The 17,425-nt window shown below is 36.0% G+C and overlaps 1 protein-coding gene across 1 annotated transcript; it reads left to right on the top strand.

The window, feature by feature from the left end:
• Positions 1–15,753: 15,753 nt before the first annotated feature.
• On the top strand, positions 15,754–17,044 carry LOC136387957 (Golgi-associated RAB2 interactor protein 6-like). The gene is made up of 2 exons (XM_066360058.1): positions 15,754–16,323; positions 16,931–17,044. Exons 1-2 carry the CDS (start codon positions 15,754–15,756, stop codon positions 17,042–17,044), a joined length of 684 nt encoding a protein of 227 aa, XP_066216155.1.
• The last annotated feature ends 381 nt before the right edge of the window (positions 17,045–17,425 follow it).

Here is a 17,425-nt window from a genome sequence, read left to right as displayed (position 1 = left end):
TGCTCATAGGAGACTAAACCCTTTTCTAACACATATACACACATATACACACATACATACACATGCCATTGAGAGGAGAAAGATATTTTTAAAACACTCAATAAAATCACTTGTGTATTTAAAAATTTAGCATGAAAGCTTTATAATATATCTCAAAATATGACTCCTGAATTGTAAATAAATTTAATACTTTTTAGTTGAATTAATTCTAAAAAATCAGATATTTGAGCTACAGCTATATAATGTTTATGGTGTCAGTCAAATCAAAAGAAAAAACAAGTTTCTGAATAATTCTGTATTTATTACTTGACATAAATGTTCACATATTGTGGAAAAAATATATCATAAAGTTGGCTTTATAATAAAAAATAAATATTTTAGAGGAAAAAATATTGGGATGAGTATTTAAAAAGCATTTGAAATAAAGATAAGTTCTTGAAATGATAAAACAATCTTAAAGTTTGGTAATAGAATCACATGCATTATAGGAAGACAATTCATCCAACCTCACACCAATTTCTTACATAGAAGAAACTAAGATGTACTTGATTATTATGTAAAATCATCTGTAGTAAACTTAATTGTAATATAATCTCGATGTTAATTTTATTACTATTTCTTTTAGTGATTCTCTTGCTTTCAGACACATACAGTGTGTCCGTAAAGTCATGGTGCACTTTTGACCGGCCACAGGAAAGCAACAAAAGATGATAGAAATGTGAAATCTGCACCAAATAAAAGGAAAACTCTCCCAGTTTCATATCTATTCAGTGCAGTTCGATGTGGGCTCATGCACAGATTTTTTAGGGCTCCTTAGGTAGCTATCCCATATAGCCTCTACACACTCGTCACTCACTGATGGCCTACCAGAACGAGGTTTCTCCACCAAACTGCCAGTTTCTTTCAACTGCTTATCCCACCGAGTAATGTTATTCCTATGTGGTGGCGCTTCATTATAAATGCGCCAATATTCATGTTGCATTTTGGTCACGGATTCGAATTTAGCAAGCCACAGAACACACTGAACTTTCCTCTGTACCGTCCACATCTCGACTGCCATGGCCGTGGCTGCTCTGCTGTATACACGGTGTTACATCATCATCTGCACATGCGCATTGCTGCCACATCATCCCACAGAAACTGGGAAGGTTTCCCTTTTATTTGGTGCAGATTTCACATTTCTATCATCTTTTGTTGCTTCCCTGTGACCTGTCAAAAGTGCACCATAACTTTACGGACACGCTGTATTTTGTTTCTATTATGTTTTCTTTACTCATGAAAACTATTTTAAAAAAAATAAGGATAGTTTTTCAAAATAAGTGGTTTTAACATAAAATGCAAATTATAGTCTATATTTTTATCTTTTGAAGGTAACTTCTTCACAGTAAATGTGATATCCTGAATCATTAGCAATTATTATTAAGCCATTATTGCTAATATCTTTAATTAAATGATAATATAATAAATACTTAATTTCATGTGAATTTATGAGATTAATTTGATAATCTTTTGAAAATAAAATTACTTATTGAGGATCATAGCTATCAAAGTTCCATTTCTTCTTTAAAATCTGTCATCTTTTCCCATACAGACACTACTATTTTCTTATCTTTCCCCTAAAGCTATATATTATATGAAATCTTAGCCTCTTTTCTCCATCATGTAGTAAAGATGAACTAAAAATTTAACTTATTATTTAAAAATACTATGATTAAGAGCATTATTCTTATGCAAAAAAACACAAACTTTGAAGTTTATTTAATTTAATAAATTATAGTATTTTCCAATTAAAATTCATTCATATTCCACACAACATTGAGAATATCAGTAGAAGTTTACTGTGTCTGAATACTCTAAATAAGTCAGTTCTGGCCCTGGCTGCATAGCTTGGTTGGTCAGAGCATTGTCCTGACATGTGAAGGTTATGAGTTCAATTTCCAGACAGAGTACATACAGAAACAGGTGAATGTTTCTATCTGTCTGTCTCTCTCTCCTTACCTCTCTCTAAAATCAATACATAACTTTTAAAAAATAAATCATTCTGGACTCTTATAGAGTTTCTGTTCAGCAATATACTATATTTTCTTTATATTTGTGTCATATATTTACAGAGCTGTTTTTTATTTTCTCTATTAAGCAGCAGGCACCCACTCTCTTGATATATATACATGCATATTAATATATATATGAATATATATACACACACATCTCTGCATCATTAAATACTAAATAATGCATATTAATTTAGATAAAGTATTGACTTAATTATCCTATCAAATGGGGCAAAATATCTTTCAAGAATGACTAGAGAAAACTAACAACTTTACAACTACTAACATTTGCAACCACTAATATATATTTTTTCTGAATTCCCAGCCACAATGTGATTAAGGTGTTTCATCAGAAAAATCACTCAATTTTATTGAAAATGTTTATTTGTCAGCTTTTATCAGATTTTAAAAATTAAATTACTATATACAGAGAGAATTATATCAAATATCTTTTGGGTTTTCTCTGAAGGTATCAAAGCTTTTTCTTTCCATTAAACAGAAGGAAAATATAGATCTGTCCTTTTCAGATACATTGTAATCAGAAGTGAGCTAGACAATATAACAATGAACCAAAAAAAATGTCATAACTGCACCCTCTAAGAAATGTAACTCACTTAGGGAAATATCATGGACAGTGCACTAAGTAGGATATAGATATTGACAATATTTAAATAATTTGTGATATTTCTTATCATTAACTTTTGAATTACTAATATACATTTTTAGGCTGTAATTATGTTCCTTAGTTTATGTATGTGGAATGGAACCCAATGACTTTCTGCAATCACACAGCTAGTTATCCACCTAGCTAAGGCAAAAACTTAGGGCACTGAAATACTAGGAAGAAGGTTTTCAGTTATATTACTCTGAGATATTATTTAGTATCAAAAACTAATTTTGTGTTTATGCTTTTGTTAATGTTCACAGCAGAACTAAAATTTTTAAATAAATTATGTTCTCTAACATAGTTATATATTTGTTTAATAAAGCCAAGCCTAACCTTTCTAGGATAAAAGTTATTACTATTGTTATTAAAAATTTTTAATAATAAAAGTCTCTTTAACAGTGTAAGATATCCTGAAGGATGAGCTGCATCCACTTCTGCATTCTATTCTTTGCACATGACACAAAGTAAGAGATAAAAAATTAAGCAGCACTCCACATTTGCCTAAGCCTGAATGGCTTTTTATGAAATTCAGACAAAGTGCTCATGTGTTTTCACCAATAAATATAATTAATCTATCATGCTAAAGGAAAATGTGCTTGCTTAGTTATTTAAGTAAAAATATCTTCTATGAATTATCAGAATAGATGCTAAATATGCTTTTCTATTGATAACCTAGAAGAATTATTTTATTGGTACATGGGTGAGCAGCATGATATCATCTGCTTTTTAATATAATATATTTAGGATTTTTGCAACAAAGAATTATTCTTTGAGTAAAGATATCTATTTCTTACCAACATCAGCATAATAATCCTTATCCATAAATTATGGCCCCTGTGAAATCAGGACTCTACACGAACTTGATAATCACCCTGTACTGTGTAAGGTGGACCTTGGTAAACCATTTCTCCTGTACGCCAAAGGGCTCCATTCTAAGAGTAAAATGGAATGTAATAAAATAAATCTTCATACATAATAAAGTCCAGTTTTAAAAAGTACGAATAGCCAAAAATATCTCAAACAATGTGCTTAGATTAGTTAAAAGAGTCTAAAAGCCACAGATGACAAATAGAAGTAAAGGAGAAGATTTTTTTAGAGTAAAATATTATTATAAGATACCATCATCATAATCCTCAAATTACTTCTACAAATACTTTTGCAATGATAATACTCTTTCCACACAATCAAATATAACCACACAAAAGAGATGGCAAGATTACCTGAGCAAGAACTTTAGAAATGAGAACAATGATATAGCTAGAAATGACAAATATTAGAATTGTCACACTGGGCTGAAAATAAAAAATATGCATTTGTGCATTAAAGAAGATAAAAGCTAAGCTTCAACAATTGGACAGAGTGCCAGAAACAATAAAAAGGGACTAAGGCATATTGAAAACAAATATTTATAGAATTTATTGCAGTGAATAATATCATAATCTAAAACAAGGACTCAATGAATGTACATAACAGCAGATCATATAAGGTGGAAGAGAAATAATGAATAGGAAGTTTGGCAGAAACAAATTGGGATGCAGCATTTGGAGACAGAAATCTGAAAATTTTACATAAAATAAAAGAAACAGAGAATAGAGAACAGTCTCTAATTAATTAAACTCTGATGTTTAATTAGAGTTTTGGAAGTGGATAAGCATATTAATGAGGCATACGTAATATAGGAGGTAACATTTGAAGAATTTACAAAATGCGTGAATAATTTTAGCTCATTGTTTCAAAAAATTTTAGGATGCCAAGCAGGGTGAATGCAAATAAAGCTCCATATAAGTTATCAAAATAAAATTTGAAAAAAAGAATTAGACCACCTGTTGGTACCAGACAGGAGGGCAGCAGAATAATGTCACAGAAGGATGGTTGTTGGTTACAGAGGATGTCCCCAGCCACCAGCCTAGCAACTGAGAGCATCCTCTGAGCCATAATCAGAGCCTGTGTATGGTCAGGAGGAAGCTGCTCGTCCAGGAAGACACCTTGCCTGCCCTGAGAGTTCAGACAAGGAAAAAGACCATGCCTCATGTAGCTAGGGTTTGCAGAGCTTGACCCAGCCTTACACTGTGCTCTGCAGAGCATAGGTACTGTTTCAAGAGGACCTTTCACAGCGCCTCTGGCCTGCCTGCACCAGGAGCCCAAACTCTGCTCCTCCTGAATCTTGCTGTTGATTACGGACCCGGTACAGGTGCTGTGGGGTGGTGGGGGGAGCATGTACAGACAGACACTGGCAGTGTGGCAGGCTGAGCCCAAGGTTCTGCTTATTGCCTTGTTTACCCCTGTACCTTTCCAGATGTGGGGCCAGAGCCCTCCCCTGATCCCTGCTGATGAAACCGAAAGCCCACTAAGCTGTGTTCACTCTACCTTGTCCTTAAAAGTGTTTTACAGCTATCTCCAAGGACAAGTGTGTGTGGCCTGGTTGCATGTTTTGTGTTAGGGAATAAGGCCATGTTTGTGAAAATTCTGATAAATATAAATAAGAAAAAAATCATTGTCAATAGTCTGAAAAGAGGGTGTGGGATGGTGGGTAAGCCAAATACAAAGAGAAAAATATTACATGATTTTAATTATGTAAAATATGTACAAATGGTGAATTTATAGAGACAGATAATAGATTAGAAATTACCAGGGACTAAGGGGTAGGTGGGAATTAGTAGCTATTGCTTAATGTTACTGAGTTCCTACTTAGATTGATGAAAAAGTTTGGGAAATAGTGCTGATGGTTGCAAAACATTGTGCATGTATTGAATGCTACTTAATTGTACAATTAAAATGTCTAATATAGCAATTTTATGTTATAATTATTTAGCACAATAAAAATATACATGTTAAGAATAACCCTATAAATATTTATATAATTATCCTAATTAAAAATCTTGCCACAATGGAAACTCAGATAGCTTCACTGTCAAATTCTACTTAATATTTAAGGAATAAATAATGTCAAAGATACTGATATTACAGATTCTTTCAGAGAATAGAGTAACAAAACATATTTCAGGATTTATAAGGTGGTATGTCCTTGATTCTAAAACCCAACAAAGATTTTTAAAACAGAAAAATTACATTTTAGTGTCACTCATAAAATTAGATGCAAAAAGTCTAACTAAAGTATCACTGAGTAAATATGACAAAAATATAAAAGAAAGTGTATCATATCCAAGTTGGGTTTATCACAGGTACACATTGTTTAATATTAGGGAAACAATGCATAGAATTTACCATATTTACAGAATATAGAATAAAAATTATGCAAACATGTATAATAAATGAAAAAATATTATTGCACGTAGGAATAAAATAGAACTTCCTTATTCTTATAAAAAATACCTAAATTATAGTTTCTTTACTAATCACAGATGATATGATTGTGTAAGTAAACCTAAATGTAAAATATATATATACATAATTATCAGCTTTTATAATATATAGAAATATTATCATTAAGCAGGATAAGAAAAAACTTTCCACAAAGAAAAATTTGATAAATATGATTAAAAATTAAGAATAATCTCTTCAAATTACACCATTCAAACTATTTTTTTAACTTTTGCATTGATTTGAGTGAGAGAGAGAGAGATGAAGGGAGAGAGGGAGATGCATCAACTCATTTCAATTAGTTGTTCCACTTAGTTGTGTACTCATTGATTGCAAGAACAGTGTGGTGATTGCTGGGGGGAATAGTGTTAGGAGGTGAAGAAGGGTATAGGAAGGATTAATGGTGGTGAATGGAGACATGACTTTTGGGGAATTGAACACACGATATAGTCTACAGGAGATGTATTATAGAATTGTCCACTTGAAACCTGTATAATTTTGTTAAGCTGTCTTATCCCAATAAATTCAGTTAAAAATAAGTAAATAAAATAATAAAATGAAATACAAGTTAAGTCTGAGAGAAGACATTTGCAATATATATAGCTAATAAAGTACTCATATAAATAATATATCAATTGATATATATATAATAAATTATTTATACTACAGGTATTGAGAAGATAAAAAACTGGGCAACAGACTTAAACAAGCACTTATGAAGCATAAAGCTATAAATGGTTCATAGTATAAAATTAAAAGTCACAATAACATACCTCTATAGACTTATTAAAATAGGTGAAAGCAAATGACAATGACAACATAAGAACAGAGACTCTCATCCACGGATCCATAGCTGATTGGTGTGTAATTGGTCTATATTATTTCAATTCAACTATAATTTTTACTCTGTAGAAATGAAAGCAATTTTTTCTTTCAGACAAACATAGTCAAATCATGTTATCTATGATAGCCCCTTATAGAAACAATCTAAATACTCATGAACAATACAATTAATAAAAAATAGTGGTATAATCATCCAGAGAAACACTGTATAAGTATAAAAATAAACAAGTACACCTCTAAGCAACCCACTAAATAAACCTTAAAAACAGAAGTTCAAGAAAACAAGCCAGGCAAAAATAATTTATAATAATGTTTGATATCAGTTACATACACTAAGAATAAACAAGACTAAAAGAATGGGAGTAAGGTTGAAAAGTTCGCTGGTAAATTTATAAATAAGCGAGCAAGGGAGTAATAATTATAAAACTAAGGGTATGGAGAGAGAAGGTATGGCTGAGAAGTGGAATGAAAAGAGGCTTTGGCGGTACTAGTAATGTTATTTTTCTTGGATAGGATTAAGTAAGCATTCTTTTTATAGTAACTTGTAAGCTATACATTTGTTTTATACACGATCCACTCTTTTAGCTCCGGTCTTCCTACTCTTATCTTCTCCACTGCTAGCAGATGCCAACTTCTCTTTTAGAGCTTGGATAAACCTATTTTTCAGATCAAGCTTGCGTCCAGTCCCCAAGCCTATCACTGCCCCACACTGCCTTGTTAATATACTCACATAGCACTTTGTATTATTCCTCTATAATTTATCACAACTAGTACAAAGTACACTCATTAGTGAATTGTTTATTTATTTTCTTTCTTCCTCCCTATACTATAGCTGCATAAGAATAGAGACCCCATCTCTCCCCACTCCCTCCCCATTTAGTTTTTTCTAATTTAGTCTTCGCTGCCTAACGCACATCAGGCCCATAGCAATAACTCAGTAAATATTTGTTGGTCAATTTCCTGTGGGCGTGAACAATGATATCTTCAGCATTGTCCTAAAATGTAGGAACTCACAAATTGATTCTCACAATAAGAGGAACATGCTATCTAAAAATTCAGGGAAGATTTAAGCAGAACAGAACTGTTCCTTTATAGGTTTAAAACTGATTTGATCTCAGTGCTTTTCTAAGTAATGGAAAATATTCAGGCCTATCTAAATGGAATGGGACTATCTATCTAAATGTTGTTACATACAGGACAATCTCCTTGCATCAGGTTTTATTTATCCTGTTTTAGATATGGCTCTTCTAGTGAGCAAACATAAAACTTATGCCTCATTCTATTTCCTTTTTATTGTTTTTCTGTATCCTGTTTTTATCAACAATTCATATTTTGCTAATATCTGCCAGCTTATGTTTTCACTGTCACTTACCCAGCAATATAAGATTTATTGCATTTTAATAGTTTTAGTACCTTCCATACTGCACTTGGAGGACCTGCTCATAAATTATAGGATCTATGCCTTTGATATATTTGTATGAAGACCATTTTTCTATCCAGATTTCTCCATCTGTCTTCATCACCTGTCTTTTCCTTTTTTTTGCCCATCTTGTCTGCCAGCTGGTGGTTTACTAACGTTTTTAAGTCTTTTCTGCCTCTCGTAAAAATCTGTGTTTCTCCTATTTGCTAGTAAATTGTCCAGCGGTGGATTTTTAAGTAGCTTAAACTTAAGTATTTTAACTTAAGGCCCAAGAGTGAAACATAGCAATTGAACCATATATCCTTAAAATGTCCTTGGGTACTGTCATAGATACACTGGGACTTCTTAGGTAAGGATTCTTTTTATTGTTTGAAATTCAATGATGATTTTAAAAAATATCTTGTTTATTAGCTTTTATTATGACATCTACTTTCTAAAACTATATACATAAACAGTGCTTAACTTGAGCTAGTGTTTTGTTACCCTCTTCCTCTCTCTATCTCTATCTTTATCTCTGTCTCTATATCTATCTATCTCTCTCTCTTTTCCTTAAAGAAATAGATTTCCTGAACTGGCATACAGTGATCTAAAAACACTCTATTAAAGGCCTGACCAGGCGGTGGTGCAGTGGATAGAGTGTCGGACTGGGATGCAGAAGGACCCAGGTTCGAGACGCCGAGGTCACCAGCTTGAGTTAATTTGGTTTGAGCAAAAGCTCACCAGCTTGGACCCAAGGTTGCTGGCTCGACCAAGGGGTTACTCAGTCTGCTGAAGGCCCGCGGTCAAGGCACAAATGATAGAGGAATCAATGAACAACTAAGATGTCGCAATGCGCAACAAAAAACTAATGATTGATGCTTCTCATCTCTCTGTTCCTGTCTGTCTGTCCCTGTCTATCCCTCTCTGTTTCTCTGTTAAAACAAAACAAAACAAAAAAACCCACAACTGTGCTAAAAACACTCTATTAAGTTCAGAATGGACCTAATTTTTTACATTTTCAAAGAAAAAATATACAGTGTGTCCGTCAAGTCATGGTGCACTTTTACCGGTCACGGGAAAGCAACAAAAGACGATAGAAATGTGAAATCTGCACCAAATAAAAGGAACCCCCCCACACAGTTTCTGTAGGATGATGTGGCAGCATGTGCACATGTGCACATGATGATGTAACACCATGTATACAGTGGAGCAGCCCACGACCATGCCAGTCGAGTTGTGGACGGTACAGAGGAAAGTTTAGTGTGTTCTGTGGCTCGCTAAATTCGAATCCGTGACCAAAGTGCAATGTGAATATCATCGCGTTTATAACGAAGTACCACCACATAGGAATAACATTACTCGGTGGGATAAGCAGTTGAAGGAAACCAGCAGTTTGGTGGAGAAACCCCGTTCTGGTAGGCCATCAGTCAGTGATGAGTCTGTAGAGGTTATACGGGATAGCTACCTAAGGGAGCCCTAAAAAATCTGTGCATGAGCCCACATCGAACTGCACTGAATAGATATGAAACTGGGAGAGTTTTCCTTTGATTTGGTGCAGATTTCACATTTCTATCGTCTTTTGCTGCTTTTCTGTGACCAGTCAAAAGTGTACCATGACTTTACAGACACACTATAGAACCATTCAAATAGATCCTGACCCCTTCAAAACAGGGGACAAGATGTCTAATACTTAATATATTTTGACAAAATAAATACATTTTTATCTCTTAGAAAAAGCTTCAATTATTACACTTTATAACCAGATTTTGAATTTAGAACATAACTGCAATGCAAGGAAACAGAGATGAGGTGTGATGCAAACGTAAGCAAACAAAAATTAAATGGAGTCTGGACCACAATAGATCTAATAATCAAGAAATGTCAAAGACACATAGTTTACCACTCAAATGGAAACTAGGCTGTACAGTAGTACCTTAAAACAGGAGTTTAATTTGTTCTGTAACCAAGCAAGTAAGTTAGTCAACTCGTATATCAAACAAATTTCTCCCACCTAAAGTAACTGAAATAGATTTAATCCGTTCCAGCCCTGTGAAACATCCCCAAGCCATCCTAAATTATGAAAAAAGTCATTTTTAGTTAAGAAACACACATGTATACTTTACCAATGCATAACAAAATATATGAAATAAAAGAAAAAAGTGTTATTTAGTACTGTATTCTTACCTTGGAGATAGATGCGTGCAGCTAATGGAGGTGAATGGCGGAGGAGGAGGGAGGGAGGAAGGGATACAGGCACTGTGGACACATAAACTAAAACTGCTTTTCCTTAACACTAAATGTAAACTAAAACTGCATTTTCTTTACTTTAAACAAAACTAAAACTGCACTTCCTTTTTTCTTTATTTCAGATGAAACCACAAAAACTTAATTGTAAAAAAAATGTACTTTCTTAACTTTAAACTTAACTTAAGCTTAACATTACATATTTTTCATTTAATTATCACCTGTTTTTGCCTTTTTGGCTGCAATTTCGGCACTTTCACTTGCAGGACTGTTGAATAAAAATCTATCCAAAGAGGTTTGCTTTTGCCCGCCTTTTAAAATGTTACAGAAATATGACTAACAAGTGTCATTAAAAAGTGCTGAAGCACGACCAGTTGAAACTTTTTCTGGGTGTTTCTTTTCAATGAAACTTGAAAGCTTCTCCCACATTGCCTTTAATTTCACTTGTAAAAATCACTTCCTCTGACTCTACCTCCTCCTCACTACTAATCTCTTGCAGAAGCTCCGTACGTTGCATCATCTGTAGCTCTTTCAACTCCTCAGTTGAGAGTTCCTCCTCATGTTCCTTGACGAGCTCGTTTAGGTCACCCTCATCTACCTCCAGACCCATCGACTTTCCAAGGGACACAATCTCCTCCAACGTTTCTACCTTGGTCTCGGACTCTGGTTCGAATCCTTCAAAGTCCCCATCTGCAATTTCAGGCCATAACTTTTTCCATGCCGAGTTCGAGTTTAAGGTTCTTCTTGTAACCTCTTGCCATGCCAAGTCAATAATAAATAAACATATCACAATGTTGTAGTGATCTTTCCAAAACTCTCAAAGGGTTAGATTTGTATTCTCAGTCACCTCAAAGCCGCGGCAGAACAAGTGCTTTGTGTAAAGCTTTTTAAAGTTGTAAATGACCTGCTGATCCATAGGTTGCAAGATTGAAGTTATGTCGCGTGGGAGGTAGAGGACTTTCACAAATTTGAACTCATCTAGAATGTCATCTTCTAGACCAGGTGAGTGGGCTGGAGCATTATCAAGGATTAGTAATGCTTTCATTAGGAGTTTATTTTCTTGAAGATATTTCTTCACTGCAGGACCAAAGATGAGATTTACCCATTCAATAAAAAACTGCCGCTTAACCCATGCCCTAGCATTGACACGCCACACAATATGCAGTTTTTCTTTAAAAATCTTGTGAGTCTTAAAGGCTCAAGGATTTTCAGAATGATACACTAGCAGTGGCTTTACCTTACAGTCACCTTTAGCATTTGCACACAATGCAAGGGTCAGACGGTCCTTCCTGGGTTTATGGCCTGGCAGCTGCTTCTCCTCTGCGGTGATGAAAGTCCTCCGGGGAATTTTTTTCCAAAACAATTCTGTTTCATCACAGTTGAACACTTGTTGGGGGATGTAGCCTTCATTTGTGATAAGCACAGTAAAACATGCGATGTACTCCTCAGCTGCCTTAACGTCAGCACTCGCAGCTTCACCATGCCTCACCACCAAGTGGATGCCACATCTCTTCTTGAAATTTTCAAACCAGCCATGACTTGCCTTAAACATATCTTCTGCTGCCTCTTTTTAGTTGATGGTTCTTTCTTCTTCAAGTCACCGTAAATAGCACGTGCCTTTTCGCATATTACAGTCTCCATCACTGTATCTCCTGCCAGCTCTTTCTCTTTCACCCACACCTGCAGAAGCTTCTCCATTTCTTCATGGATATCTGTCCTTAATTGGGACAGAATTGTAGTTTCTTTCACTGGATTTGTACTTTTGATGGCATTCTTTTGTTTAGGGATGGTACAAATTGTAGATGTATTGCAGTCGTACAGTCTTGCCAGTTCAATCACTCGTACACCACGCTCATGTTTTTCTATTATTTCTTGCTTTACTTCCATTGACATCATTCTCTTCTTCTTCTCACCACTGTCCTTTACACTCACTTTCTTTGGCCCCATAATAGCACACAAAAAAAGTTAGTAAAAAATACAAAAATGATGCAAGAATGAGTACAGCGCACGAGATTCGACTTGATTCTGTGGGTAACACGTGAGAAAGAATGAGATGCTGGTGTTGTGCTGCCGATACTGGACCCGAGCGCCAACGCACCAACTAGCGGCAGTTTAGCAAATCATGACTTGTATCTCGGATTTTCGCTCGGATCTGGAACAAAGATACAGACCGAGTCGCATTTTCTATCTTAAAAATTCATATGTTGGTCTGCTCATATCTCAAGGTACTACTGTACTAAGAATTCATGACAAGTCATAATTAAATTGTGGATATTACAAAAGTTGGTCATTGCGCTTTGAAATTGGGGTAAAGGTTGATCTGTGTTAAGAGAACAGAAGTCACTGAAGGCTTTAGGAGAACAGATAAATTCAGCTAACTCAAACAGCATTTTAAATGTTCCTTTTCCTCCTCTTTCTCTTCCTCATACCCTCTTCCATTTCTGCCCTCCGTTCTCCCCCATTTCTCCTCCTTCTCCTATTTCCTCTCTCTCTTTCCTTTCCCTCCACTCCTTTGCTTCTATTGATTAGAATGTCACCAAGTTCTATTCAGCTTAAACTTACAGGATGCATACTTTTCAAAAGCTATTTATCGCAAAGTTTAAGATGTGCACTAAGTTCAGTATTCTAGTGTCACAGGTTTCTCTTGTCTGTTCTTTTTGATTATTGCCGTGTCGGTTGGAAAAGAAGCCAGCTGTGGCAATTAGCCTCATTATTTTGAATAATATTTTAATTGATAGACATTTATTCTTATAAATATGAAGTAGACATATTTATAGGAATAAAATCTTTTTCCACAATAAACATGTGCTTTTTTACAATCATATTCTGTTGTTATTATGAAACTGTCTAATAATTAGTAGATATTTTTCTGAAAATCGATTTTTGCCTTCTCCAATCTTTCATGTAAAAAAGATTAAAACACCTATGTTAATTTCATTTGCTTAGTAGTTGCAAAGGATAATATACTTCTTCATTATATTTTATCTTCATAAGGACTAAAATATTAGCTCTGTGGGCAAATAGATAAGTATAAAAAAAAGTCAGAGCTTAGAAATCATACAATTTTTCAGTAACACAGACTATCCTGCAATTGCCAGCAGGGAGAAATTCTGCATAGGAGACTGTCAGAGAGAAGGATGGCGACATTCTAGCAGTAGGGTATACACAAGGATTGAAGACATCTTTGATGATACTGGCATAAAACAATGGAAACTAAATAAATAGATTTGGAACAAACTACATGCTATCAAATAGTTTAATGTAGCATATGATAAAATATATTTTTATTTAGGAAAATAAATTTAACAGAGTGTCATTGATAAATAAGGGTACATAGATTTCAGGTAAGTATTTTTATACCTCTTGAACTGTTGAGTGTGTTAAAATCATTTTTAATCACCATATATTTGTCTCTCTTTACTCTCCACCCCTACACCCTTCCTCCACAAACTCTTTTCCCTGGTAACCACTTTACTTTCACCTATGTCCATGAGTCTCATTTTTATATCACATCTATGTGTGAAATCATATAGTTCTTAGTTTTTTCAGATTTATTTTACTCAGAATAATGTTCTCAAGCTCCATTCATGTTGTTGTAAATGGCAATATGTCATCATTTCTGTTGGCTGAGTAGTATTCTATTGTATATGTGTACCACATCTTCTTTATCCAAGTCTCTATCCAGGGACACTTTGGTTTTTTCTATGTCTAGGTCACTGTGAATAATGCTGCAATGAACACGGGGGTTGCATGTGTCTTTACTATGAATGTTTTTGCGTTTTGGGGGTATGCACCCTGTAGAGAGACCGATGGGTTATATGGTAGTTCTATTCTTACCTTTTTGAGGAACCACCAACTTTCTTTCATAATGGTTGTAATAATTTACATCCAGGGAGAGGGAGATGTAAATAAAATAGAGGGGGTTTGGAGAAAGGGTATAAAAAGGGACAAATATAAGGTGATGGAGAATGATTCGATTTTGGATGATGGATATACAACATAATCGATTAATCAAATAATATAGTGATGTTTACCTGAAATCTATGTACAATTGTTGAGCAATGTCAAGTTAAATTTAATTTTCTAAATAAAAAATAAAATTAAATTAAAATTTCAACATCGAGATAAGCACCTTAAATATTTCACTGAACATGTTTTCAAAACCACATACACACAAACACACACACAGACGATTTTACATAAGTTGTATCATGCATATAATATCAGTTTGAAATCTATTTGGTTTGCTTTTTTAAAATAAAAACTGTAGGACACCTTTTTATTTCAATAAGGATAAAACTACATAATTATTCTGGATACAGATTGTTCTATCATAAAATGTTCCATAATTATTTAACCAACTCTCCATTGTAAGATTATATTCCTAGTTATTGTTTTATGTGGGGTTTTTTTATACAATAAAGTTGAAAAAATCCTGTACTTCCCTGTTTAACTTTTCCAATTCTCTCTTCAAGGTAAATTCTATAATTAATCTTAGTTGTCTACAATCAGAAGTTCTGGAAAAAAAAGACTATGGATATTTTAACTTCATACCTAACAGAAAATTAGCCTAACTCTTTTGGAAATCAATTTGACATTATGTATTAAGATTCTTAGATGGAGCCCTGGTGGGAAGGGTGATCCGCTGGCTGTGGCGGGCAGGGTGGTGTGGAGAGGTGGAGAGGACAGTGGCCCTTAGGTAAGGGAGGGGTTGTCAGGCAACAGAGACAAAGGGGGTAGGTCATGGGCACAGGTCACAGTGGGCAGGGGAGTAATAAGCAGCCCCCCTACTAGTTTGGGCGTAGTTGGAGGCTTCAGCTTCCGGCAGAGAGAGAGTAGAGAGAGAAGCAGTGTGATTTGAATTGGCGGTTAAAGTTGCTGAATCAGAAGCAGCAACCTTCTTGTGAAGCCCTGTATATGACTGAAGAGCAAGTCCTTCCCGAGGGCACACCAAGATCGGCGGGCCTGGACTTCAGCGCACTCTGACTTCTACCGGGACCGGAGAGCCGCACACCCCCGGGAGGGTGCAGGCTGGTGCAGGAGCGACTGTCTCTTTTCCTGAGAGGTCGGTCATCAGCAACCTTACCCTGTGGTAGGTCAGAGACAAAAAAGCCTGCAGGAGCCACAGCTAGCCCACCTGTTAGAGTGAGGTAGGGAACAGGACACTTGGCAAGGTGTGGTGAGGAAGGTAGAGAGGAGTCCCTAAACTCTCCTGATAAAAGGGAGCCATGGATAGCCAACTCAGTGTGCGGAATCACACAGGCAGAAGCCATCCTGCAGTGGGCATGTTTAGTACCCCCATGGGGAAACTGCAGCGACATCTGTACAACGGGGAGTACAGCATGTTCAAGAAGGCGCTGATGTTTGAGAGCGATTTCGTACAGGTCAGCAAAAGGGGAGAAGTGATTGATGTGCACAACGCTGTCCAAATGTTGACAGTGGGCATCGTTTGCACCAGCTGCCATCTCGTACTACCTGATATTATGCTCCTGGCCACCCAGAAAATAGACAAAAAGGGTAAACAGAACTTAGAGTTAACGAGGCTGCTTCCATTGAAGTTAGTCAAGATCTCAATCCATAACGTTAAAAAACAGCAGCTCCGCCTGAAGCTTGCCACTGGCCGTTCTTTTTACCTTCAACTGTGTCCCCGTTCGGATCTAAAGGATCTTTTTGCTTACTGGGAACACCTCGTTTACATTCTCAATCCACCAGTGGAGGCTTTCAGCCTTACTCACGCCATTCCAGCCAATGACGCTGAGGCCAAATCTCTGTTTGTGGAAGAAGAGTACAACCCGGAGGTAAGTGCAGGCAGTTTCTAGAATTTGGGGTCAAGGTGCTTTATGAGAACAGTTAAAGTTGCTACCGTGTTTTTAGTACTGAGGCTCATCTATAAATGCATTGCATTCGGAAGTGTTGAGGGAGAAAGGAACCTGTGTGTGAAGGCCATGCCACAATAAGGAGGTTCCCCGTCTTCTCCAAGGTTCCCCAAGGCTGTATGTCAGACAGTCTTAATTTCATAATCAGTACCGTGTTTCCATTGCAGCATCCTCAGCATCCAGTTTGTTAGTAGCTATAGTGGCTATAAAATATTAAAGTGCATGCCCCTGTACCAGCAGACATTCTAACACAAGTGGATTGTAAATGCATATGAGCATATTCAGTGGTAATTACAATAATGCTTTCTCTCACACGGGAAGTGTTCAAGCAAGACTGGATGATCCTTGTGGTCATTGTGGAGATTCTGTAGAGGGGATTTCTGCATCAAAGGGAGGTTGGACCTGAGACTTCAAAATTCTTACTATAAGCTCTTATTTACTGTGAGGAAAGAAGGGAGCAAATCTTCCTGCTCTCACTCTCTTTATTTTCCTTGTCTTCCTCCTAGGAATATGTCTTGGGTTGCTCTAGGGAAGCGGTCAATATCGAGTCAGTGTCGAAAACCTCACATGTATCCTAAAGCGTGTGGAGTCTCCTGAATGCGTTTATACGGCGAGGGAAGAATTCAGCATGCCTCCTACATAATGCATTCAATACTTCACAGTCTTCAGACACAAAGCCGAAAGTGTTTGACAAAAGGGCAGAACTGAGGACGGGAGCAGGGCTATAACCAACGGTGCCGCATGTGCCAGGAATGTGGCTGCAGCCTGTTTGCAGACTCAGAAGAGAAATGAAGCTCTAACAGGAGCAGCCTTCACAGATCTGGAAGCACAGCCAGCATGGCCAAAATGGGTACTCTCCACTCTTCTTGTCCTCAGAGGGTACTTCCAACACATCACTAAGAGGGAGGCATGAGTATGGTGACCGCAGGAGCAGAGACTACTGGCAAGAATTTTGGGCTTTGAACTGTCCTTAACTTTCACAGAAATTGGAATTTGTAATTAAATAAACAATTGACAATAAAAT

The sequence above is a fragment of the Saccopteryx leptura genome, chromosome 1 (genome assembly GCF_036850995.1).
Source record: "Saccopteryx leptura isolate mSacLep1 chromosome 1, mSacLep1_pri_phased_curated, whole genome shotgun sequence".
Taxonomy (NCBI): Eukaryota; Metazoa; Chordata; class Mammalia; order Chiroptera; family Emballonuridae; genus Saccopteryx; species Saccopteryx leptura.
The sequence above is the reverse complement of the archived record's forward strand: the minus strand, read 5'-3'. Positions and strand labels throughout refer to the sequence as shown.